Raw genomic sequence first — 25715 nt, forward strand, 5'->3', positions numbered from 1 at the left:
TTCCTTGGTACATATTTCATAGGTAGTTCTATCAATGGACATATACAGGAGCTATTGCTATTAGATGATCTAATTTATGTTGCGGTGTTTTCAGGCAACCAAAAACTATGAAAAAGCTGTTCAGCTCAATTGGAATAGCCCTCAGGTAAGATTAATCTGTTAGATTACTGCACTGTCCTTGCACAAACGGTTACTGTTATTATTATTTGGAGGATGCTGTGATTATTATTGCATTTTAGGTTGAACTTGAGTCAGATACTGCTGTTGAAAGGGCTGAAGATTGGTGCTTATTGTGTTGACATTACTGGCTATAATGCTTTACTAAAGTGTCATACTTATAATCTGCTAGGGCCAAATGTGTTGGATAGAAACACTGATGTTGGATGCTCGTAAAAATCTGTTTAGAATGTTGAAAATTATATATGGCCATTTATGCAGTTAGAGAAATATGTGGATAGATACTTCTAGTCTAAGTTGCACGATACAGGGAAATGAGTATGAGTTTCTGAAAAGGAAATGTGCTGGAAACTTGTGTTAGATTTCCATAAAACCCAATAAGTTATAACTGATTCACAAATTTCTAAGCGTAAAACCAGAAATACAAACAACTACTGTTCCGGAAACTTAAATTGAGTTTTCTAACTTAGTAGGCATAGTGGAAATTAATAATAAATCACAAGACAAACTCATTTAACACATAGAACACAATATATACCCAAGAAACCCCAACTCCGAGGAAAACCGACAAGTTTGTGTATTTTTTACTATCTTCATCCAAAGGGTAAGCTTAAAAAATTTACAGCAAGGGAAAATTTCCCTTTCTCTACAAGAAAAAATTGATCAACTCCCAAAATAAATCAATCTCCCTACTATGCACTCAATTTGCCGTACGGCCGCACATATCTACCTATCTGTGCACATGGGCGACCTACAAATTTCTCTTCCTGTGCACACATGCGAGTGGAATAATTGCATTGAGGCTGTAAGAGCAACTCGACCCTCACTCAATCTTCTTCGTAGTCGTTGAAGCTTTGCGATCTGCTGAAACCCTAGTCTCTCCCTTCGTTAATCTAACACGCTGCTTGTGCTCAGCTGAGTGGCCACTTACTCTATCTCCTCTTATGATTTTGATCTAAACCCATGAGTTGATAATTTATGTAAAAATAATAAATATAGATAATAAATAATAATCATAATAATATGTAATTGAATAATAATAATATAATTAGCTAAACAAAGAGGCATGTTTCTACAGACATGACTCTTCGTGAAAGGGTACTTCCTGGCTATATATACATGACCCTCACTCTCAATTGTATCATCATTCTTATTCATACATATTTAATATATATTCTTGTATCCTAAATGGAGATTTACATATTCCAAGTGTTCTGGAGTATTTAACTTGAAGAACAAACTTTGTTCATTTTATTTGGTATCAAAGCCAAGTTTGATCCTTTGGCTGCCCCACCGCTGCAGAGAGTCGCGCTCTTCGATCCAGGCCCTTGGCCATTTACTCTTCGTCAACTTTATTGCTGTTGCAATTCAAGTGTTTCGCTACAAGTTCTGGAGATTCTCCATTTTTCCTGAGGCCTTCGGCCATAAAAAAATTATAGAAAAAACTAAAAGAGATAAAAATAAAAAAAATATTAGAAAAAACACAAGTTTATAAATAAGACAAAAAAAAAATATATTAAAAAAACGGAGTATTATAAAAAAAGGATTATATTAAAAAAAGGGCGAAAAAAATAAATATACCAAAATACAAAGGATTTATTAAATATATATATATATATCTATCTATCTATATATATATATAATATAGATATATATATATATCAATACAAAAAGAAATAATATTCATTTTTATTTACTTGCAGCCGAAAGTCTTCTATATGACGTTGCCCAACCATACAACCCTGTCTATATGATTTTACCTGGGATGCTGTGTAATTCAAGCCGCCGCCACTGACATAACCACCACGATCCATGGCAAGTTAGTCCCACGATGTGCCATTCTCCTTAGTTCCGTCGACCGCCGTCCCACATTTCCGTTTGCACTGCTATCTGGAGTGTCCGCTACCACAACACTCAACAACATAGTCGTTGCCTGACCAAACTGCCGCTAGTCTCTGTTCGTTGTGACACGTCTCTTCCTCCAAGCCACTGCTGTGTCTTTTCCATTTCACTATCGCACTACCATCTAAACGCTATTGTCCACATCATTCACAATTGGACAACCATACCATTCTTACAAATCACCAATCTCTCTACAACAAACCATAAACTCGAGGACCAAAAATTATTTGCAGTAGTGCTCATTCACCGAAGGGTCAAGAGGTTCATTCGTGTCGTTTCCAATAGTTTTCCACTCCACATGACCAACCATTCGTCACGTCTTATGATGATGAAAATTCCAAACGAAGATTGTGTACCTAACTCAACAACCGCAGTACCAGAAGGAAATCAAAAAATTTCCACATACCTAATAAGGGAAAGTAAAACCAAAAAGGTTCCCTATCGACATCTGAATCATGAGAGTAGACAACTCAACCAAGCTACGTATATGTACCATTCAGAATAGAAACAAGTTGCTGATGTTCCGAAGAATATTGAAATAACCTCAATCCAGTTCTACGATGACAGCTCGTTACGAATTTCCAGTGATGAGAATATTCCATAGAAGATCAATTTAGGATCATCAAATCCTTCCTCCGTGTGACAATTTTATATGTCACTCCAAGGATCATATCAACTTGTATCAATGAAGATGACTGTCCCAAGATGAGAAGACATTATCAAGTCCTTTCATCAACAAGCTTTGAGGACAAAGCTTTTTGATGGGGAAGGCAATGTTATGAACATAATTTATGTAAAAATAATAAATATAGATAATAAATAATAATCATAATAATATGTAATTAAATAATAAATAGCTAAACAAAGAGGGATGTCTCTATAGACATGACTCTTCGTGAAAGGGTACTTCTTGGCTATATATACAGGACCCTCACTCTCAATTGTATCATAATTCTTATTCATACATATTTAATACATATTATTGTATCCTAAATGAAGATTTACGTATTCCAAGTGTTCTGGAGTATTTAACTTGAAGGAAAGACTTTGTTCATTTCATCCCATATTTCACACTCAATAGTTGAGATTAGATCTTGATGAAGGGCTGAGATTAAATCATAAGTTAATTTAATATTTTATTTTTTTCTTAAGTCTAATTTTAGGAAATCGTTAAATAAATTAATATTCTGCTAAAGTGGTTGTCTTGTGGGTCTCTCTACTAGCTTGAGCACCTAGGCAAGCAAAATCCATACTTCTCTACTCCAGTCAACACTCCCTTTTAGAGAGGAAGTTGTTCTATACGATACCCAACTTCTCTTTGAGGAAACAAATTTGTTCCCTAGCAATGCCTTGGTTAAAATGTCTGTTGTTTGCTCCTCTGTTGGTACGTACTAGAGTGTAACTATATCTCTGTAAACAATATCACTAATGTGATGAAAATGTTGGAAATATTGAGAGAGGATGAATCAATATTTCAATTCAAATAGTTAATGTTTAATCTTTAGCGCATTAATTCACATTAGAATCAGATCAAAACATAAATCATCAACACCATTCAAGAATACAAAATATCAAAAATTGTAGACGAGATTTTTAGGTGGAAACCCTTTCGACTAAAAAGAAACACCAAATGGTTCTTAATATAGGTGTTCAAAATTTACATCAACTAGGAAGCTCCAACTACCAAGATTTTCAGCATCAACTGAAGGAGGCTCCAACTTAAAGGATGCTCCAACGCCCTGATTTACCATCTCCAACACCCTAGTTTAGTAGCTCCAATTAGAGGGACGCTCCAATGCCCTAGTTTACAAGCTCCAATTAGAAGGACGCTCCAACGCCCTGCATAACGTCCAACCTGCCCTAGCAACACCCTGCTACACTGAAGTGTTCTCAGGCTTCGACTTGAAGGAAACTTCCCTCTCTTTCCTTGTACCACCCTAACACCCTATTTAACAAGCAAACCACATTTCACAATTTTCAGACTGATTCCACCTGTGCTCAATATCAATACAAAAAAAAAAACTGCAATACGATCTCTGCTCAATCAAATCGCCTTTGCTCGATATATACATCAAACCCTAGCTTCAAAAACTTAGTTATCTTGTGCTCAAGTTGCATCAAGCTATCATCAAACCTATAGATATTATCTTGGCTCAACAAGCAAGTTAGAATCACTACATTCATTAACTTCCCACATAGACCAATAACACTGCTCAACACTTTCTGTCAAAACTAGATTCAACAATAACTCTTCTGATAATACAAATCTGCGCAACGCATCCTCTGTCCTTTTTTTTCAACAACCGATACTGTCAAACCATATCACTATATCCCACATGTCATCAAGCTGCAACTTTGTCAATAGCTAAGTCATACTTTGTCAAACCCTAACTATCATACATATTCACATTAGTAGTAACAGATCTTGACATCTCAATATCTTGTCAATGCTCTAACCAGTACATTTAACTTACTGCAACTTGAACAGGCTTCTTAACAAGCATTCAATCATATAACACAACATTGAAGAGCTCCAACAACAATGCAGTGCAATGGTTTTACAAGTTAGACCTTTTGTAATGCTGATGAAAGCTACAATCTTGCCTTCTTCAACGTATACTTCTCTTGGAATTCCTTCAATGATAATTTTCATACCTCAAGAACGGTTGATCCAAATATACTACTGAAGATGTCACTGATTTACTTGGCCAAGAGTTCTGAAGGTGCACTTGAGTTGATGGCAAGAATATGCTTGAAGATGTCTACCACTGATCATGACAATCAAACAACCTCAGAGAATAAACATCAAATATGATTGTAGTAATCCCTAGATAGTTTGCTTTGAATTAGGCTTGTCTCAACTACCAAATACAATAGGATTTTGCCACAAATTTGGCATTGACAATTTGCAAGATGTATCAAACAAAGGGTCCAAATATGCTTCAGACAAATGCCCATAGATGCTGAGTAATTTCTGCCATCAAGGAGCTTCAACTCTTAGATTAGGTCTCTAAACCAGGTCAACGAAGTCTTCTTGATCTGCACAGCCCAACCTCAAAAGATCACAACCCAAATTATCCTGAAGTCACAATGAATGTTGCCACAAAAATTGCTCCGTTTTGCTCCCCGCACCATCTGTTGCATTCCTCCATCATTTCAATCACATATTCTAGCCAATTTCTGCGTAATTGTTTTCACCTGAACCGCCTTGTTCTTGCTCAACCGTCGCATCCCAGGCAAACCACCACCTTTCGAATCTCCGCCTCCTTTCTGACAATTCTATCCTGTTGACCACGTGTTGTCTCCATTTCCGAACCGCTGCCATCTTCTCGTTATTGCTTTGCCCCTGCCATTGTTGCTGTCGACTCCCACCGTCTTTTCGCCTACCGCCATATCCTATAATCTCATTCATATCATTGTGTGACTTATATAATATATAAGTTATATTACATAGTTTGTTAAAGTTAATTATATAATTATAATAAAAAAAATTATATATATATATATATATATATATATATATAAAGTGGGTTCAACCATGAAAAATAAGAAGAAGATGGTAAGCAACGAGGAGTTACAAGCCGAAGTTAACCGCTATAAGGATGAAGTCAATAGCGTGCGATACCATGTTGGTAACTTAGAAAAATCACAAACAAAATTTAATGAAGGGAAAGAAAAGTTAACGCTGATGATGGAGAAAATACTACAAAGAGATGACAAAATTGACGAAACCACCAAAAGACTTGACAACCATAGCGAACAACTTTTTAAAGACCAGAATCCAACCTAGAAAACAAAAATGTGCATGAACTTGCAAATCCACCTGAGTTATGGTTTTTAGGTAGCAAATATTACACTAAATTTCCAAAAAAGAACTATCAGCGGATTAAAAAGGAGCTACACAAGTGTGATGGTAAAGACCATAAAGGCACTATTGTTTGGGTTAATAAAATGGAAGCCATTTTCGAATCAAACCCACCTTAAGGTTGTGAGAAAATCATGACGATATCCAACAATTTGGAAGCAGAAGCATATGATTGGTTCCTATGGTGGTTTGGCAAATGTGATGCCCATTATTTTCATTGGAATAATTTCGTGGATGCCTTGCTAAAAGGATTCTTCGATGAAGAAGAAGATGATGTCTACACAAATATGTTCATGTCAAGCAAAAGGGGTTTGTAAGTGAATATACCCACAAATGGGAAGTTTTGGCTTCACAAAAAGGATGATTTACTGATACACAACTGCTAAAAATATATAGATGTGGACTTAAAGACTATATTTGTGCAAAATTGAAATTGTACAAACCACAAACTATCAAAGAAGCCAAACATTCAACAATGCTTATTGAACAAAAAAATAAATTCAGTAAGTCATCATATACTAGTTTTGAAAAATCAAGTAAAAATTCATTGGATAAGCCTAACAAGTATATACCACTTCAATTGCGAGAAGAAGGTAACCTAAATTCGAGCTTTGAAAGGAAGAAAGATGGAAAATGCTGAAAGTGTGGGGACAAATTTTCACTAGGACACAAATGCAACACACAAAAACTCTACAATTGTGAAGTAGAACAAGAGGACGCTACGAGTAGTGACTCAGACAAATAGTAATGAGGAAAATGAAGCCCCAAACATAGATTCGGAAGAAGAGGCTATGCCATGAATTTCCCTAGCTATCATAGGAATAAGGCAACCACAAACCCTAAAGCTAAAGGAAGATATAAAGAAAGAAAATGTCATTGTATTAATAGACACAGGTGTTGGTAAATCTAGGGGGAGCAAGTGTAGATGATTTCTCTTACTTTCATAACTGTTTGTGATGTATTTTTACATTTATTAGCTTTTTTCTTTCATGTAATTATTATTAGTATTCTCTTCATCAAACAACTACCAAACCATAAAGAACAATAAGACAAAGGACATAAGATGTAGGCAATTAGCAACGACTAAATCCTCTCCAACTGAGAGGAAAACCCACAAGAATTCTTCTCTTCTTATAGAACTTCAATTGCTGAATTCCAAGACCTATGATCCTTGATTGAGACGTTGTAAGACCAAGTTAGATCTTTCCTGCTTTCCAACAACGTTGACCTCAACAACTTCTGCAATTTCAATCCCTAGTAGATTCTTCTGCAACTTCGACCTATCCAGCAAATTCTTTTGGAACTTGGACCTGCCTAGCAGATTCTTTTGCAACTTCGACCTGGCCAGCAAATTCTTCTGCAGAGAACCTAGTTCACACGTGTGGCTAGAAGATGGGTGAATTTGCTTCCTTTCTCCTTCGCTTGACTTGAATTCTTTTCCTTGATAATTCAACTTTGCAAGACAGTCCTTGACCCAAAAATTGACCCTAGATGATGACTACAATTCGGTACTTGCTGCTGCAAAAAGATGCCCTAATCTACTTCGCACGTGTGAGAAAGATAACCTAGAACCAATCCCAAAAACTTGACTTTCTTTTCTCCCTCTTGTATTTCTCTTCTTTGCACCTTTCTTTCTCTTGTGATCAAACTTGTGTGAGCAAAGTGAATGACCTCAAGTGAGGTCAAAGTCTCCTTTATATAGGTTTCTTGTCCATGTTTGTAGGCCGACTTGTAACTGTCTCTAAGCCAACTTGTTGCTTGCATCATAACGAGGTCTTGGAGGCTCTTTTGACTTTATTTTGACTCGAATAAATTTTCTTTACAATATGTAACATGCCCAAATGGGTCTTCAATGACTCAATAGACTTTATGACAAACCTAGGAGCACTCAATGGGTGTTGGACCTAAAAATAAATTTCCCTTGAGCATGAAACCCATACCTTGAGAACATTAATAATTTATTTTTCTCTTTACATTAAATACATAAAATCATGATTACATATATCATTATGAAGACTGAACCTAGTTTCATATTTCAACACTCCCTCTTAACTAGGGAGATATTCATAATCCATACAAAGTACTTGGACAGTCTCAATTTGAAGAATTCTCATAAGAAGAGTCAGATTGGTAACCAATTTGTTTAGCATCATATCAACCAACATTGTCACATAGCAAAGCCTTGACTAACAACCTGTGTTGCACGAAACTTCTTGGAACCCAGCGTTTCGAACCGTACTCGTACCCGAAACTCTGAAACTTGGTCGAAACTCGGCCAAAACTCGACCATCATGTATTCATCTGAGAGTTAATATAGACTTGTTTTTCCTTCTAAAATGTCATCTATGGGTCTTATTCCCTTTTTTCTTACATGATAATGTGTTATTCACTTATATATATATATATATATATATATATATATATATATATATCTGTAGATACATATATGACGTTTCGGTTGAAGTTTCAGCCAACATTTCCATTTTTGGGAGGTGGCGTTTCTAAATGTTCCCGTTTCAAAAACTCCGAAACTTCTTGGCGTTTCATGCAACTTAGCTAACAACTCTATCTCTCCACAAGATAAGAGCACAATGCTGGCGAGACTAATGATTGACAGACACCATCATCATTGTCTCTCAAGGCACATACCCCACCCGGGTGTTCATAGGATATGTCCTTCCAGGACTATTCTTATCTTGGATTCCTAGTCCTCAAAGAATATCGGTCCTCTTCGACTACTCTTATCTTGGATGCCCTACCACATCTTCAAAGAGTATCAGATGCCAGATGCTTACCCAATCCTCCATTCTTTCTTCACAATATGAAGACAAGAATGATGTATCTATCTCTCCCTCTTAACCAGGGAAGATATACCCATTCCTATAAAGGAATGTACCCAAGCTCCCTCTTATCCAGGGACTTGTCCAAGCTCCCTCTTAACTAGGGACTTGTTTTCAACAACTCACTTGTTCTTTGGTGGAGATCATGGGACCTTCAACTGCTTGAAGAGCTCCTCCTTTCGATGTCATGAATTTCATCTTTATCATTATGGAGCATTCATCTTTCAAGACTTCTTTGTAGGGCTTCGACCATCCATCACTTTCCTTCACAAACCATGTCAGTCATGTCATCCTTTTCTTCACCGGAAAGTGAGCTTCTAATCCACATCTAGCTTTTCTTCAGACAACTACCTCTTCCAAGTTATGTTTCGTTTAGGATCTTTCATCCAACCACATGAGTGCTAGTTGTAGGTGACATCTACAACTCTCTTTGGTAGCCCTGTATCACCCCTGTATCAACCCATCCATGTGTTGTTCAAAAATAAAAAAATGAACATCAAATCAAAGTTACTTTTTGTGATAGCCTTTCATCATGACATTTGCTTCTTGTAATATCCTACATAGTCATAGACATATCTCCAAAATTTCCAATGTCCAGTGTCTTCTTTCTTTTCAGATTTTATCAAGGTCTTCATACCTTTCCCATGGATATACCATACCAAATCCTTCTATTCATCGAATGTTGATTCCTTATGTGATCGTAGTTGCATCTTTAATGATCTCTTCTTTCTTTCTTGACATATTGTTTCCCAGGTACTCCCATCCGTAGTTCCTTTATCTTTGTCAACCACCTCATATTCCATATGAGGACATATTATGTTGATTTCATCTTTTCAATATGTGAACCATGTCTTTATGCATCTTTCCAAAGGAAGAGATCCCTTTTCTTTGAGCATGTTAATGAGATAAAGCATTTACCCATGCAACCATATGAAGACATGACTCAATCAAATACATGCATACATACCTCCTTCCTTCCTTTCCTCATTCAACTGTTTCCTTTCCTTGCTTGAAAGTTCTTCAATTATGTTGTATTCTTCTGTTACCATACCATAATCCTTATTAAACCATGAAGCCCATACAAGATGGAATTCGAGACACTTGCTTCTCCCAAGAGTGATGAACCTTCTAATGAAGATTCAAACAAAGGATCTTGATTATCCTCATCTTGCAAATGCTCCTTCCTAATGATGATGATGTATGATGAACTATATGCTAGATGACTTTCTTCTACCCATAAGTACTACTTATGCTTTCAGTGAGGTTATCAAGAGCTCCTTCCTCCTTATGATGACTTGCTATATACTTCTACTTCAACTATCTTTCAAGCTTCTTATAATTATATCATGCGCTCTTGCTTCAATCGTATGCTATTATGATGTCATCCCTAAAATGATGCATCCTATTGTGCTCATAATGTTACCATGATAGGTATCTGAAACTGAAAAGAACTTGGTGGAGGAGATTATCTCAGTGATAGTAGAGATATTTCACTTCCTCTTTTTTGATTTCTTCTTTTCAACTTCTTCCATTTCTTTGGTGACATGGGCTTTGTAATGACCAAGGGTCATATACGCAACGTAAATATTTAAAATACTTCATAGACAAATACATCCATTGTACGATAGTAAGTGTAAATTGTATATTATATAAAGAATTGATGTAGGATGAGTACAAATGAGAATGAGGGTCCTGTATATATAGCCAGGTAAGTACCTTTTCACTAACGATTTTGTCTTTTAGGGACATACCTTTTCATTAATTGCTAACTAATTAATGATTAATCTTATTTGTTGTTTTTTACATTATTTGTGTTTATTTTTATATAAATTTAGTTCTTTACATTGCCTAACCCTTCAAAAAGCTTTGTCCTCAAAGCTTATTGATGAAGGATCGATTCTCTTATGTTGTTCAACATATCTTCTTATTTCTGAGCTTTCATCTTTGTTGATACAAGAAGATATGATGTTTTGAGCGATAGACAAAATTGTCGTACTGAAAACGGATTAGACCATCCTAGATTAATCCTATGGGAAATCTTCTGACCCTTGGAGCTGTGTGGTGAATAGTTATCGTATGACTGGATTGAGCTCACCTCAATTTTCTTCGGAACATAAGCTTGTTATTTATGTTTTGCGTGTTATAGATTTGTAGATTTATTAAGCTGTCTACTCTTGTGATTTAGATGTAGATAAGGAATTTTTCTTGTTTGAACTTACTTAAACATTTTTGTGGTAGTTTCCTGATTTCCATCAAGCATTGTTGTTGTTGACTTAACTATTGGATCCTTATTTGGGGTGTCCTCTGTTTGATCGACAAAATCTGAGTATGTTTTTCTTCAATAGGGTTTGTATTTGCCTGAACTGCGAGATTATTGGTATTGATGTTTGTTTCTTCAGTTTGGACTGCTACATTTGGAGATTTTGATGCTTCCTTTGTGACACGTTCTTTGAATCTATTCGTCACTGATTTCTTTTCGTCCTTAAGTTTTTTAATCTGTTTTAGCAGATTTTGATTATGATTTTTGAGATGTAAGCATTCCTCATTTTCCGAGTCAACTTCATTTTGGCGTTCACGCTTTTCGTCTTTTAAACACTTGATTTGATCTACTAGTGTTTGGTTAAGGCTCCTTAAACGTAAATTTTCTTCTTCTTGTTCTAATAAATGCTCCTTGAATTCCTTTTTTGATGCTTTAGCTTTCTTGACTTGTTTGAGTAGTTTTTCTTGGTGATCTTTGAGGCGCGAAATTTTTGTCTTTGCTGTAGATGATTTCTTCAAGCTATTTTGCTTCTTTGATATAGTTTTTTCGTTATCTTGAAACATCAAGTCTGAGATATCCTCAAGGTCTTCTAATGAAGATTTTATTGATTTTGATTTACTTGTTATGTCTCGAAACATGACCATTTTCCCTTTATAAGGAAACGTCAAAACTTGTTTCTCTATGTTTAACATGAATGTACCAAAATCCATAAACCACGGTTGAATGAGTATGATGTCAGCCTTTTTAGTAGAATATTTAGTCCCATTCTAGCAGCAACAACAATAATATCTTGGGGGCACGTGTGGGTTAGAGGCTCCGAGCTTTTGCAGTGATTTTTCTATTTGTTAGACTGAAGTTTGGACAACGTTTCACCGGGCTAGATTGGAGGCTATTATCTGGGTCATTTTTTCTATCTTTTGGCAGGGGCGCAAAAGCTATTTGACCAAGTGTTGCACAATTGTTTAAAGAAGTGGTGCTGAGAGAGATCAGGACTGGAGATAGGATGTATTTCTCAGTGGAGAATTTAGTTGGAGCTAGGAGAAATTTCTTGTGGTAGATTTGTCCTCAATTCAGTAGTATCAAAGTTGTCGGGCGTTTTCTAGCCAAATTGGGCAATTCACACTTGTTGGGGGTCACCGGGGATCGGTGGATTCAGCCCAAAACCTTTCTGGGTTTTTGTGGGTTTATTGAGAGGAGTCCTTGGCTATGTTTACAGAATTTTCCGGGTGATACTCGGGCTCGAAATCCTCATCCTTATAACAGGGTGTATTGCTGATTAGCTGGTAAATTTGCATCACTTTGTGGGTTCAATTTTGGCTTGGAGTTGGGCCAAACCCTTTCTGGGTATGAGGATTGGAGCACGTAGTTGCAATTTCAGGGTGATCCAGGCATTTTTTGTTAGCCTTACTCTCACATTAAAAACAATTCTAAGTTCAAATAATTAAATTAATTAAAATCATGAAAGTTAGGATTTAATCCTACCTTTCTAGATTGAGTTTGTTCCTCATGGTTAGGAGTCAATTTAGGCTTAGTTGGTTTAGAGATTCTCTCCAACTAGTTAGGCTCCTACATTAGTGTGTTGTTGAGATATTTTCTCAACCATAGTGTCCAAGATAGACGTACTATCTTGAGACCAACTTCCTCATGTATTTATTTGTACTATTATCATTCTTTGTACATTGGATTGATTAATAATGAGAATGTGAGGAATGCTGTAAGGCTGAGGCCTTTTTCGCCATGTCTGGTTTCTATATTTCTGAGTGTTTATTTTATTGAGTTTATTTTATGTGTGTTAGTTTCCTTCATGTGGTATCAGAGCTCACAGTTTGCCCTTGGGATTAAGATAACTAGAAGGTCTATTTGTAGCTGCGTTGTTGAGTGTTTTGTGTTATGAGGGTCAAATCCCAGGGTTTATTTTGCATTGATTTTTGTTAACCTTCTCTGCAATTGGGTCGAAATCTGTCATGGCAAACAGTGCCGACCATTGGCCATCCCCCATGGTGGATCATGTAAATGATACAGAGCTATGTTGTTGATGAAGAATACACAAATGTTCATTTTCACCAACTGGATATGCAGAGCCTCTCCTTCAGAATAACTGGCAGTGACCGCAAGACCTCCACATCCTGGAACATTGTGCCTCCAAATTGGGAGTTTGGCCAGACTTTTTTCAGAGCCAAGATTTATAATTGTTTTAACACCGATGATGTCCAGGGCCCAAGCTGCTACATCGGTCGCAATAAGAAAATCAACTTCTTGTTTTCTGAATTGTTCAAGGGCATTAATTCGTTGTGCTTGAGTGAGATTTCCATGCAGCTCGACAGCTTTCAAATCTGAGAGTCCGAATAAAAATTTCAAGCGATGTGCTGCTTGTTTGGTGCCACTGAAGATATCATGCCACAAACCATAGCTGCAGCTTCAAAAGTTTGTTTGGGTGCAGATCCAGCTGAGTATTTTGTTGTTTCTTTTTGGGTCTTTCGAAGAAGCGGAGAAGAAAGCAATCTGCGGGTGCCCACAAGCTCAAAATCATTACTGCAGCTTGAAAAATCATCACAACCTATGATTCTTGTTGCAGAGAAATTGTTTCTAATTAGGTTTTGAGGAAGCAGAGAGTGTCAGGCTGAGAAAACAACCCAAGGAGCTTGGAAATCATATTGTTTCAAGCCAGTTGATTTTGGGTAGAGGCCGCCGAGCAAGCAGAGATCAGAGGAATATACGATTACCAACTTTAGAAATTTGATGGAAATTCAGTCTCTGCATAATGCCCACATGTTTGAAGCAGTTTGATTTCATTATGGGATTGATTTCATTGCTATAATCTCCTTGAAGGAGATCAATTTTTATCTGATTTGCAGTAGGATACAGATGGGTAAGCAATCAATAATGGGATGGTTATGGATGATATGACTGCACCCACGAATCGATCAAGCGGTGACGGAACATTGAATATCAATCACCATACTGAACACCAGGTAGTTACTGTAGCCAGGAGGCGCAGAATGGAAATCACGTGCCTCAAAGTTGTTGCCAACACTGGGAATCAGAATGTCGAGCGTGCGGAAAGCCATCAATAATGTGTGGATAGTCATATTCAATACCAGCAACTTAGATCTTCTTGCAACGTTTTGCATCCCTTTTCAGTATTGCTTTCATCAAATGATCTTGCTCTTTTGCTGTTCTCTCCCGATTATGATGTTTCATTTGAATCCTCTGCCACTTTATTAGCTTAAACTTGCGATTTGATCCCTTCCATAGCTGTGGGTGAATCTTTTCAGGTGGAACAAGCTGAACTTGTATGTGTTCAAATAAAAGGTAGTTGTGCATGCAATCAACAACAATTTCAGCAACGATAGGGGACTCAAACTCAATGAAGTCATAGTGCTTTGATCCTCCAGTCTTCCTGTTTCGGGCGATTCGACATCGTTTGATTGCCCCAAACTGGCTAAAAAACCTCTCATTTGGTCCTCGAAAAATCCGTGTGGTATGTGCCCAATATATGGAACAATAGGTTTCTTTTTGTCACTGGCTATTGGATATTTTTCCTGCGCTTGTTTCTTTATAGGAACAATCTGAACTTGGTTTACATTGTTTCCCTCCAGAGGCCAAAAATCATCCATACCAATTGTCTTCTCGACCTTCTTCTGCCCTATTACCCATTTTGCGCTCTAACAGAAAGGAAGGAACCTTATTCCCTCTGTAAATCTCGTCCCTTCCAATTTAGGATTTTAATTCCTGCTTCAACTACGCCTAACAGGGTACACACGACTAAGAAATCCCCAGCTTTTGCCTTCTGGGGTATGCAATCCCAGTTTTTTCATTACGAACCCTTGTGATGGCTTCTAGGGAGGGTGTGCCAAGCAAATCAGTTATCAAATCGAGTTGATGAACCACATTTTTTTTGCTAGGGAAGAGTGGTGGATAATTTTGGGAGATATAAGGAGTGACAAAAGAAAAAGGATTAGTGCATTAGGTGCATTAAATTTTATTATAGGAGAAATAAAGTTATGAAAGTTTTTTTTTCCAAGATTTCCAATCATGATAAAGTTAATGGAGTCATAAGGACATGTTTTTTAATTTGCATAACTTTTTTTAGAGTGATAAGTTGCCTTTTGTAATATTTGGAGCGATAAGTGAATCTGTTTGGGTGAAAGTCATTATTGTAATCCAAAGTAATTTTTTTACTTTGAGAGCGATTGAGTCAGTGCAGGCAGTTTTTTGAAGACGATTTGCTTCCAAAGTTTGCAAGTGTGACATTCTCATTGAGAAGTTTCCAAGACAAAGTTGTGACATTGAAGAATGATGTAGTTCAGTAATTAATAAAATCATAATTTTTGTGGTGCTTGTGTCCTAGATCCGCCCGAAATTGAGTAAGGGGATCTTAGGTACATCGTGTGCAATGAATGCGTATGCATGACTTTTGTTTAGATTATCAAAATACTTTCTTTGTATTATGCTTAAACAATTACATGCACATAAGCAAGCTTAAGTATAAGAACGCTTAATCAAGCTCTTGTAATCAAGCTTAAGTACACAAGCACAAAGCGTCACATCATCAACTTGATAAAATGATCTTCCAAGCAAGCACATTTCACATCATGTAATCAAAGCAATCAAGTTAAGGACGCTACAAAATCAAGCATTTCAAGCCAAGACGACATCAACATCATCAACACTTTTTGTATCACTTGCAGATAAACATTTTTTAACTGAATTGTACGGGTGCATTCTCGGTTGTAACCGACACCCTAATTTGAATTGTTAAGGTGAATACATTAAGTCAAGTAAGTCTTCAACTGAGTCATCAAGATTGAACTTGTCATTTGTCTCTTGGGTGCATTTTCGATAGTGTTCGACACCCTATTTTTTAAAAATTAGCACATTTAGTGAGTACATTCAATAAAGCACAAAGTGTCAGTAATCAATCAAACAAGCTCAAGCACGCCATCTAGCAAGAAATCATCATCAAACGATTGTGAATTCTAGTTTTCTATTCTTCAAGTGAGCATAAAATCAAGCCAATGTTTAGCAAGCAAGCGTGTCATTCACACAACCAAGCAAGCGAGCATGTCAAAATCAAGTGTGAAAGTTCAAAGCACGACATCTACAACAAACGAGCCAGTGTGAAGTTGATTGAAGCATTCACAAAGTGTTAGTGAAGCATTCAAGCAAAGCGATCGTCATCAAGCGAGCAAGTTCTAAAAATCTAGTAAGTATTAAAAGCAAGCGAGCGTGAGTTCTAGCAAGTTCACATGGCGAAAAGCATTTAGTTATTAAAGATTCTTGACAATTTGATCCTCTCAACTGTTGAAGACATGTTGCAAATCAGCAAATCAACTCTTGTTGATATTTCAATGAATCCTACAACATGCACATGAAATGATCGAGTTTCTTCAACTGGAGTCGCAACTTCTAAAAGATGAGTTGCAACAGAAGAGTGATGTTTCCATGTCTTTCATCCGCACAAATGAAGATAAAGATGTTAATTCCAAATCATTGATCCAACCAACTTCAAGTATCGAAATGGTCCCTGATCTAGTTCAACTTTCTTCCAAACCAATCATCAAGCCATGGGAAGAAATTCAAAGTAATAGAAATCCAGGAGGCTTAGGATATGTCAAATATAACGTCAAATTGCATATCCCAATTATTCAAGGCCCATTAACATTGTTAGTGCAGGATTTCTTGATCAAATCACATTAACAAGCCATGAGAAAGTTGAAGACAAACAACAATACATGCAAACTGAAGTTGCAGTCAAACCAAAATGCCTTCATTGTCAAAGAACCGGTCATCTGGAAGATCAGTGTTTTGATCTCCATCCTTGTCACCATTGTGGCAAGTCAAATCATTCATCAACATAATGCAACAAACAACAACAATCAAGCAGATTAAATATCGATTATTCATGGATTGATCCCTGGGAATGGTCATCCACGGTTAGAAGATTGTATAAGTTTTACAATCGAATTCACCCACACATATTGCAGCCAACAGTAAAAATGAAGATCGTACTCTTGTGCATTTGAACGGGGGAGTACACCAGTGAGCCAGTGAGTTGTTTTTCAATGCCATCAGCTAATGGGCGTTCATCAACTTTTGTCAGTGGACAAACAAATACGCCAGTGGGCGTTCATCAAATTTTGTTAGTGGACACAAGATGCTGATTTCAAGCAAAGGACAATTTGATCCTTTTGTAGCTTGGCACGTGATGGAGTTGTCAAGCGACATTCAGAGATGAATCAGACATGCAGCTGACTCATGGTCTCTTCATATTGCAGTTTCTTCAGCATCCAGCTTTGGCTGTTTTTTAGGCAAATGTTTTTTGAGGATCAACAGTTTCAGCATGAGAACTTGGAATATGGTTCCTGGTTCTTAATTTGGACTTATCATTGGAGGGGGGGATGTTAGCCTCACTCTCACATTAAAAACAATTCTATGTCCAAATAATTAAATTAATTAAAATCATGAAAGTTAGGATTTAATCCTACCTTTCTAGATTGAGTTTGGTCCTCATGGTTAGGAGTCAATTTAGGCTTAGTTGGTTGAGAGATTCTCTCCAACTAGTTAGGCTCCTAGATTAGTGTGTTGTTGAGATTTTTTCTCAACCATAGTGTCCAAGATAGACGTACTATCTTGAGACCAATTTCCTCATGTATTTATTTGTACTATTATCATTCTTTGTACATTGAATTGATAAGTAATGAGAATGTGAGGGATGCTGTAAGGCTAAGGCCTTTTCCGCCATGTTTGGTTTCTATATTTCTGAGTGTTTATTTTATTGAGTTTATTTTATGTGTGTTAGTTTCCTTCATTCTTCAGAGTAGAATCTTTAGTCCCATTTTAGCAGCATCGACAATAATATCTTGTTAGTGCGCAATACCAGTTTGGGCCAGTATTTCCTCCAGATCAGAGTTGTCTCACCTGGGTTTTGCATAGCTTGCAGTAACAAGCATAGGTTCCATTTTCCTTACTCATTGTACTCATCATTCTCAAGATTAATAAAATGGCTCAGTTATTGTGCTTATTTTCTATGGTGTTCTAATTTGGGTTCTTGGATTTTAATTTTAACTGTTGTTCCTAGTTCATGTTTTTGGTATTTATTGTTATTTTCCAATTAGGAATATTACATTCCGCTCTTCCTCTTCAAGTCTCTCTCTCTCTCTCTCTCAATTCTTCTCTAGTCTGTGGAGTTCTCTCTTTCTCAAGTTCGTACTCTCCTTTCACAATGCACAAGTGAGTTGTAGAGAGGATGAGAGGCACAAATATATAGGAAGAGGAAGGAGGTCGAATTCATGGAGTAACTCCCATGTCTTGAGGAGAAGTTACATATGCCAAAATCGCAGTGTAACTTATGCCATAAAGGAGGTACACTTGCCTTAGTAACTGATGCCATCAAGAGGGAGTACACATGCCTTAGTGACTTGTGCCATAAAGGAGAACACATGCCTTAGTAATTGGAGCCATTAAGGAGAAGTCTATCATATGCATTAAAGTGGTGTAAGAGGAATGTTTTATGACGAGTCATTAAAGTGTGCAAGTGAAGCGAACAAAGTTCCTTCTACAAATTAATTAATCCAGAAGACTTGGAATATAAAGATATCCACCAGGATACAAATATTATATAGTAAATGTGTGAATATGAATAAGATGATTTACAATGAGAACGAGAGGCTTGCTTATATATCAAGCGTCTCTTCATGGAGAGTCATGTCTAATTTAGATATGCCTCTTCAATCTAATTACTAATTAACTAATAATTATTTATGCTTATTATCATTTACATTATTTCCTATATATTTATTCATAACAGTGAGAGAGTGTAAGAGGTGCGTAAGAGAATTAAAGAGAGAGAGGGGAATGAATCCGATAAGAGAGAGAGAGTAATGTATCATTGAATGAGAGAGTTTGATTTGCCATCAAGGAGAGAGATGTGAAGTGACATTATTTAGTGCTGAGTAGGAGAGATGACATGAAATTCCTTTTTAGATGATATTATAGTATCATAAGTGTAATAATAATAATATTAATAACATTTATGATTAAACTAATTGAAGCAAGGTGACTTACTAATTTTGGAAAGTCATGGTTGCAATGATAGACATGACTTTCTATTTGTAGAAAGTCACTCTAGAATAGTCAAAGATGAAATTTTATTCAAGGAAATTCGTCCTTCAGCTGCCAATTTTCATCATTCTGTGCAGATTAATTTTCCAATTTGCAACTATTGTAGAAATTTCTCATTTCCCACCCCGGTTTTCAGTTTCTCCTTATTTCTCCCATATAGTTAAATGCCCTTTCCCATAACCATACATTTAACAAGCCGAAAAAAATAAATATTGCTGAAAACACAAATTCTGGAAATTTTTACAGAATGTTGGAAATTGCAGAAATAAAAATCAGCAGTAATAAACAACCATTAAAACACATTTAAACACTGATATTTTTGGTCAATGTGACCCTGGAAAAACCCCCTACAACTCTTGGGGAAAACCAGTTTGAGAGCTCTTCTTTATTTCTGGAAAATGCCTTTTTACAGTAGGAGAAATGTTCAGCAAAAAATCAGCAAACAGACTTTTACAACTTATCTCAGCCTTGCTGAAACTCAGCCTTGCTGAAACTCAGCCTTGCTGATACACCGCTGCTGATACTCCGCAGCTGTTACACCGCTGCTGATACACCGTTGCTGTTGCTGATACACAGCTGCTGATACACCGCTGCTATTGCTGATACACCGCTGCTGTTGCTGATACACCGCTGCTGTTGCTGATACATAGCTGCTGATACACCGCTGCTGTTGCTGATACACAGCTGCTGATACACTGCTGCTGTTGCTGATACACAACTGCTGATACACCGCTGCTGTTGCTGATACACAGCTACTGATACTCCGTAGCTGTTACACCGCCCAGAAATTTCCCTTGCTCTCCTTCTCTCAATCTGCTGATGAAAAAATTGAATCGAATGTGATCTTTTCCTCCTTTTCCTCCCTTAATATAACTCCAAGTGACTTTTGGGTGATCCAAGTGACTTTTGGGTGATCTCTAAATCCAATGGCTGAAATAGGTTTAGATCAATGGCTGAGATTAAATGCTCATTTAAATCTCACTTTTTATTTTTTAATTCACCCCACTTTAATAAAGACCCACTTAGTCATTTATTTCCAAAGTCACTTTTCCTTTCTAATTTTTCATTGACTTTATAAAAGTCACTTTAAAATTAGACTTAGTAACTTTATCACTTAAAGTCACTTTTAAATTAGATTTAACTTTATAAAATTATAAAGTCACTTTAGGAGAAAAATTAAATTCTTTTGGACACTTTTCCCTAGGCCTAAGATCAAAGTCTAAGGGAACCACCTGTCCTCCGGTACCAAATTTCAACACTCCCTCTTACTGAGGAAGGTGTTCCTCACCACACCCATCTTGTCTCTGAAGTAGACATGCTTGCCCCGTGGTAAGGCTTTGGTAAGAATATCTGCAACCCGCTCATCAGTGGAAATATACTCAAGCTTCACAACTCCCTTCTGAACATAGTCTTTGATGAAATGATATTTGATCTCGATATGCTTTGACCTGTCATGAAATACTGGATTCTCCGTGAGTTTAATGCAACTCTGATTATCACAGTAAATCACTGAAGGTCTCAACGACTGACCAAATAAGCCAAACAACATCTTGCGAAGCCAGATAGCCTCACAACTAGCTAGATTGGCTGCCATATACTCTGCTTCCGCTGAATTCAATGCTACTGACTGCTGCTTCCGGCTGAACCATGACACTACTGCTGAACCCAACCCAAAACAACACCCTGAAGTGCTCTTCCTATCAGAAGCACAACCTACCCAATCAGAATCAGTGTATCCTGCCAATCTCACTCCATCTCCCTGCCTGTAGTCCAGACCATAATCCACTGTCCCCTGCAAGTACCGCAAAATGTGTTTTGCAGCCACCCAGTGAACCTTCTTAGGCTCACATAGAAACTGACTCATCGTGTTGACTGCAAAACAGATATCTGGTCTAGTGTTGACCAAATAAATCAAGGAACCAATCAGCTGCCTGTACAATGTGGGATCCACCAACTCGGAATCCGAAGCATGAAGCTTCTTCCAGTTGGTGATCATTGGTGTCGACATGGGTCTACAATCCTCCATGTGGAATCTGCTAAGGATGTCCACAATATACTTCCCCTGCCCCAGGAAGAAATGCCCCTCCTCCTGCCACACCTCCAAACCCAAAAAGTAATGCATCAAGCCGATGTCTTTCATCTCAAACTCTGTCGCAAGATCTCTCTTGCAGTGCTGTATGAGTCTCTCTGCACCTGTAATGATCAAGTCATCCACATACAGCACCAGAATGAGAGGCTCCTCACCAATCACAATAAAGTAAAGGTTCGGATCTGCCTCACTCTTTGTGAAACCCATCCCTTGCAAATATGTATCTATCCTGTGGTGCCAAATCTCACACAGCTCATAACTGCTAGTTCTGCTGTCGGTACTACTGCTCAATGCCAAAAGGGGTTGGAATGCAAATTTGTACACCTTTGCATGGCGTACACCTATCACTCTAGCTGAATCAGCTGGAGTGCCCCTGGGATACATCAACACCTGTCCTCCCCTGAACAGTACCTCATATCCTCTGTCCTCTAAAGCTGAGACAGATATGAGGTTCTTCCTCATCCCTGGCACATAAAGAACCTCTGACACCTTCAAGGGAGGTTTGGACTCCCTCTGAAATGTCACTGTCCCCACCCCGACTGCGCTAACAACTCTGTCATCACCGAGTACTACCTCAATATCAATGCCACTCTCTGAAAGCTCTGAGAAGTACTCACGAACTCCTGTCATATGACGTGAAGCCCCACTGTCCACATACAAGATACCTGAAGATGCTCCGCTAATCGATGGAAAAGCATGCTCCTTCTGAACCTGTGTGGCAGGTGATCCTGCACTAGAGGACTCACACGTAGTGAATGCAAACTCTCGGTCAAAACGACCAGCAAAGTCCTCAATCTCTGCTGAAGCTGCCACGTCCTATTTCTTCCCCTTCTTCTTTTTCTCCGGACACACAATTGCATAGTGTCCCATCTTTTGACAATTCCAACACTTCACTTTGGAATAGTCCTTCTGTGTGTTCCCCTGTTTACCTTTACCTTTGCCTTTGCCCCCACCACTGCTTGTGGAAGCCTGCTTCTTCCCTTTGCCTTTCTTGCCTCCTGCCACCAGTGCTACATCTTCATCCTACTCAACTGGCTTCGTTGCCCCAAGTTGACCTTTCCTGATCTCTGTCTGAATGCAATCATCCCAAAACCTCTCCCATGTGGGAAGGGTCTCACGTGCACAAACCCCATCAACAAAGTTCAACCATGAACGGGGGAGGCCATTCACTGCAATCCGCACCAACTCAGTGGGTGAAATGGCCTCTCCAATCGCTGCCAACTCATCTCTCACATTAGTAATCTTTGTGAGATATTCAGCTGCACTATCATTACCCATCTTAATGTTCTTCAGCTGCTTCTTCAGGATCATCTTCCGGTTCTCATTGGTACTCTGGTAGAGATTGGACAATGCTGTCCACATCTCATGGGCATTGCTATTTCCTCTCACATGAGGAATGCAATGGTCTTTGATTCCGTCTAGAATCAACCTCTTACCCTTGTTGTTTTTTTATTATAAGCTGTCAATTGAGTAGCATCAGTAGGCACAACAACAGGGTTCTGTGTGATATGCACCATGATATCCCAGACTTCTGCCTCCTCAAAGATACTCTGCATTCTCTCCTTCCAAACGCTGTAATTTGTATGCCCATCCAGCCTATCCTCCACCCTCAATCCCAATGACATCTTGCTGTCCTAAAACTGAAAAATAGCACTGCTGTAGTAAAGATAAAACTGCTGTTTATGAAAAATCAGCTTGCTGGAATTTTCTGAGTGAAAAATCAGCGACTGTAATTTTTCTTTTTGCTGTCCCAAACTGCCCTTCAGCACTCAAGCTCTGATACCATGTAGAAATTTCTCATTTCCCACCCCGGTTTTCAGTTTCTCCTTATTTCTCCCATATAGTTAAATGCCCTTTCCCATAACCATACATTTAACAAGCCGAAAAAAATAAATATTGCTGAAAACACAAATTCTGGAAATTTTTACAGAATGCTGAAAATTGCAGAAATAAAAATCAGCAGTAATAAACAGCCATTAAAACACATTTAAACACTGATATTTTTGGTCAATGTGACCCTGGAAAAACCCCCTACAACTCTTGGGGAAAACCAGTTTGAGAGCTCTTCTTTATTTCTGGAAAATGCCTTTTTACAGTAGGAGAAATGTTCAGCAAAAAATCAGCAAACAGACTTTTACAACTTATCTCAGCCTTGCTGATACACCGCTGCTGATACTCCGCAGCTGTTACACTGCTGCTGATACATCGCTGCTGATACACCGTTGCTGTTGCTGATACACAGCTGCTGATACACCACTGCTGTTGCTGATACACAGCTGCTGATACACCGCTGCTGTTGCTGATACACAGCTGCTGATACACCGCTGCTGTTGCTGATACACCGCTGCTGTTGCTGATACACAACTGCTGATACACCGCTGCTGTTGCTGATACACAGTTGCTGATACTCCGCAACTGTTACACCGCCCAGAAATCTCCCTTGCTCTCTTGCTCTCCTTCTCTCAATTTGCTCATGAAAGAATTGAATCGAATGTGATCTTTTCCTCCCTTAATATAATTCTAAGTGACTTTTGGGTGATCCAAGTGACTTTTGGGTGATCTCTAAATCCAATGGCTGAAATAGGTTTAGATCAATGGCTGAGATTAAATGCTCATTTAAATCTCACTTTTTATTTTTTAATTCACCCCATTTTAATAAAGACCCACTTAGTCATTTATTTCCAAAGTCACTTTTCTTTTCTAATTTTTCATTGACTTTATAAAAGTCACTATAAAATTAGACTTAGTAACTTTATCACTTAAAGTCACTTTTAAATTAGATTTAACTTTATAAAATTATAAAGTCACTTTAGGAGAAAAATTAAATTCTTTTGGACACTTTTCCCTAGGGCAAAGATCAAAGCCTAAGGGAGCCACCTGTCCTCCGGTACCAAATTTCAACGACTATAAGTGATGTTTTTTTGAAAATGTATTGTATACTCATTGCAATTTGCTAAGCAACAAAAATAAAAGCTTCATAGATGGGAGGAACATAAGTAGTGTTTTGCATCGATCGTCTAATTATCGTGCAAAAGTGTTCATATTCATTTTGCTGTAGTGCATTCTTCAGTTTTTGTATTTGTTTCTTTTACTGCATTATTAAAGCAAAATTTGTTGTTTAGTTTATGACCATGCTAAACTTTTGTATACAGGCACTTAATAATTGGGGGCTTGCGTTGCAGGTATTGTTCTAATCTGTCATCTGGATCATTTTCTTTGGATATGAATTTCTAAGAATAGTTAATGGTTAAAATTGACAGCACTCCATTCCAAAATCTTTTGTTCTGCACATGCAAGCATAAGCTATGGAGTTAATATTGGAAAACCCCATGTTGTCATATGTTTTGGTGATTTTCATATCGATTCTAAAACTCACATTCTCACTCGGGAATTTCATATAACACAACCATTTCATTTTGACTGTATATGGCCTTCATGAATTGAGATCTTGTGTCTATGGGCTTTATGGTTGATGATAATGCTTGCTTAAAGGACATAGCTATATTTTGTGTCAAAGGTTCCCAGTCTCTAATACATACTTTTCTGAAGCCGTCTAGAAATTGTAGCGGCTGCTGGTTTACTCTTTTTCTTTATAGACTGCATGGTTAACTGCTTGGTTACTATGCTTTTTTAATTGAAATCTGTTCACTGCCTTAATTACATTTCTTTCCAACTAATGACCATGCTTCTGTTAGATACAATGGTCATAGATAGGTAATAAAGTCTTAATTAGTATTATTATAATAAAGTGATGCTGCTAATAATGTAATTAATGCAGTGATTAAAAGGTTAGATGTTTAGGAGTTACATAATTGACATGGGATCAGAGCCACCTTCAGTAGTACCTTTTTTTTTCTCGGGTTTCCCCTTGGTAAGCCATTTCAGTTCTGCCAGTAGGTGGATCTGCCTTACCTTGCTGGTAGGTTATGTCTTTTGGTATTGAACAGAATGTGGATTTTTATGTCTGTTATTTTTGAGCTGCTATCTTCATTCTGTCTAAGACTGTTCCTAATTTAAAGCACTTTTCTGTTCTTGACCATGGGAGGGCTGGCCCATGGCTTGTGAGATGAGATGAATTGATACCAAGCCCATTGGATGGTGCATTTTGAAGTATCCCTCACACAATCTGTACTGCAATTTCTTGGTTTGCATTTGTGCATACACAGTTTGAAACAATGTTGTACCTATTGTGATAGGAGAGAAAATGAAGTACTTCTTTTGCTTCTGATGTAGCAACACATTGACACCTGTATGATGGGAAATTTCCCTGAAGCCAAATTTGTTAGGCAGCAAATGTAAAGCTTTCATAGTCTCAAATATTCTGATGTAGTTGAGATTCTGCTCGATAAACAATTTCCAATTGCCTCTACAACTTTTAAAGTTTCCTCTGAGAATCTATGACAAAGCTTCTCAAATATGATTTCATGGAACGTGGTTACTAGCTGGTCGCAGAGGAAA

General features: G+C 37.6%; 1 protein-coding gene and 1 pseudogene across 1 annotated transcript in view; one reads left to right on the forward strand and one right to left on the reverse strand.

Annotated features, from left to right (window-relative positions):
• LOC149211456 (protein HLB1-like) overlaps nucleotides 1-25715 on the forward strand; it is a 257251-nt gene that overhangs the window by 123815 nt on the left and 107721 nt on the right. Inside the window, exons 6-7 of the mRNA XM_089391501.1 lie at nucleotides 95-145; nucleotides 24410-24439. Of these exons, the coding sequence (XP_089247627.1) occupies nucleotides 95-145; nucleotides 24410-24439 (81 nt within the window). The remainder of the gene's footprint in view (nucleotides 1-94; nucleotides 146-24409; nucleotides 24440-25715) is intronic.
• Nucleotides 14060-14862, reverse strand: LOC149211457 (uncharacterized; annotated as a pseudogene).

This window comes from Pinus tabuliformis, chromosome 1_1 (genome assembly GCF_031772625.1).
Source record: "Pinus tabuliformis cultivar Carrire ecotype Pingquan chromosome 1_1, CPIR1, whole genome shotgun sequence".
In the NCBI taxonomy this organism is placed as follows: domain Eukaryota; kingdom Viridiplantae; phylum Streptophyta; class Pinopsida; order Pinales; family Pinaceae; genus Pinus; species Pinus tabuliformis.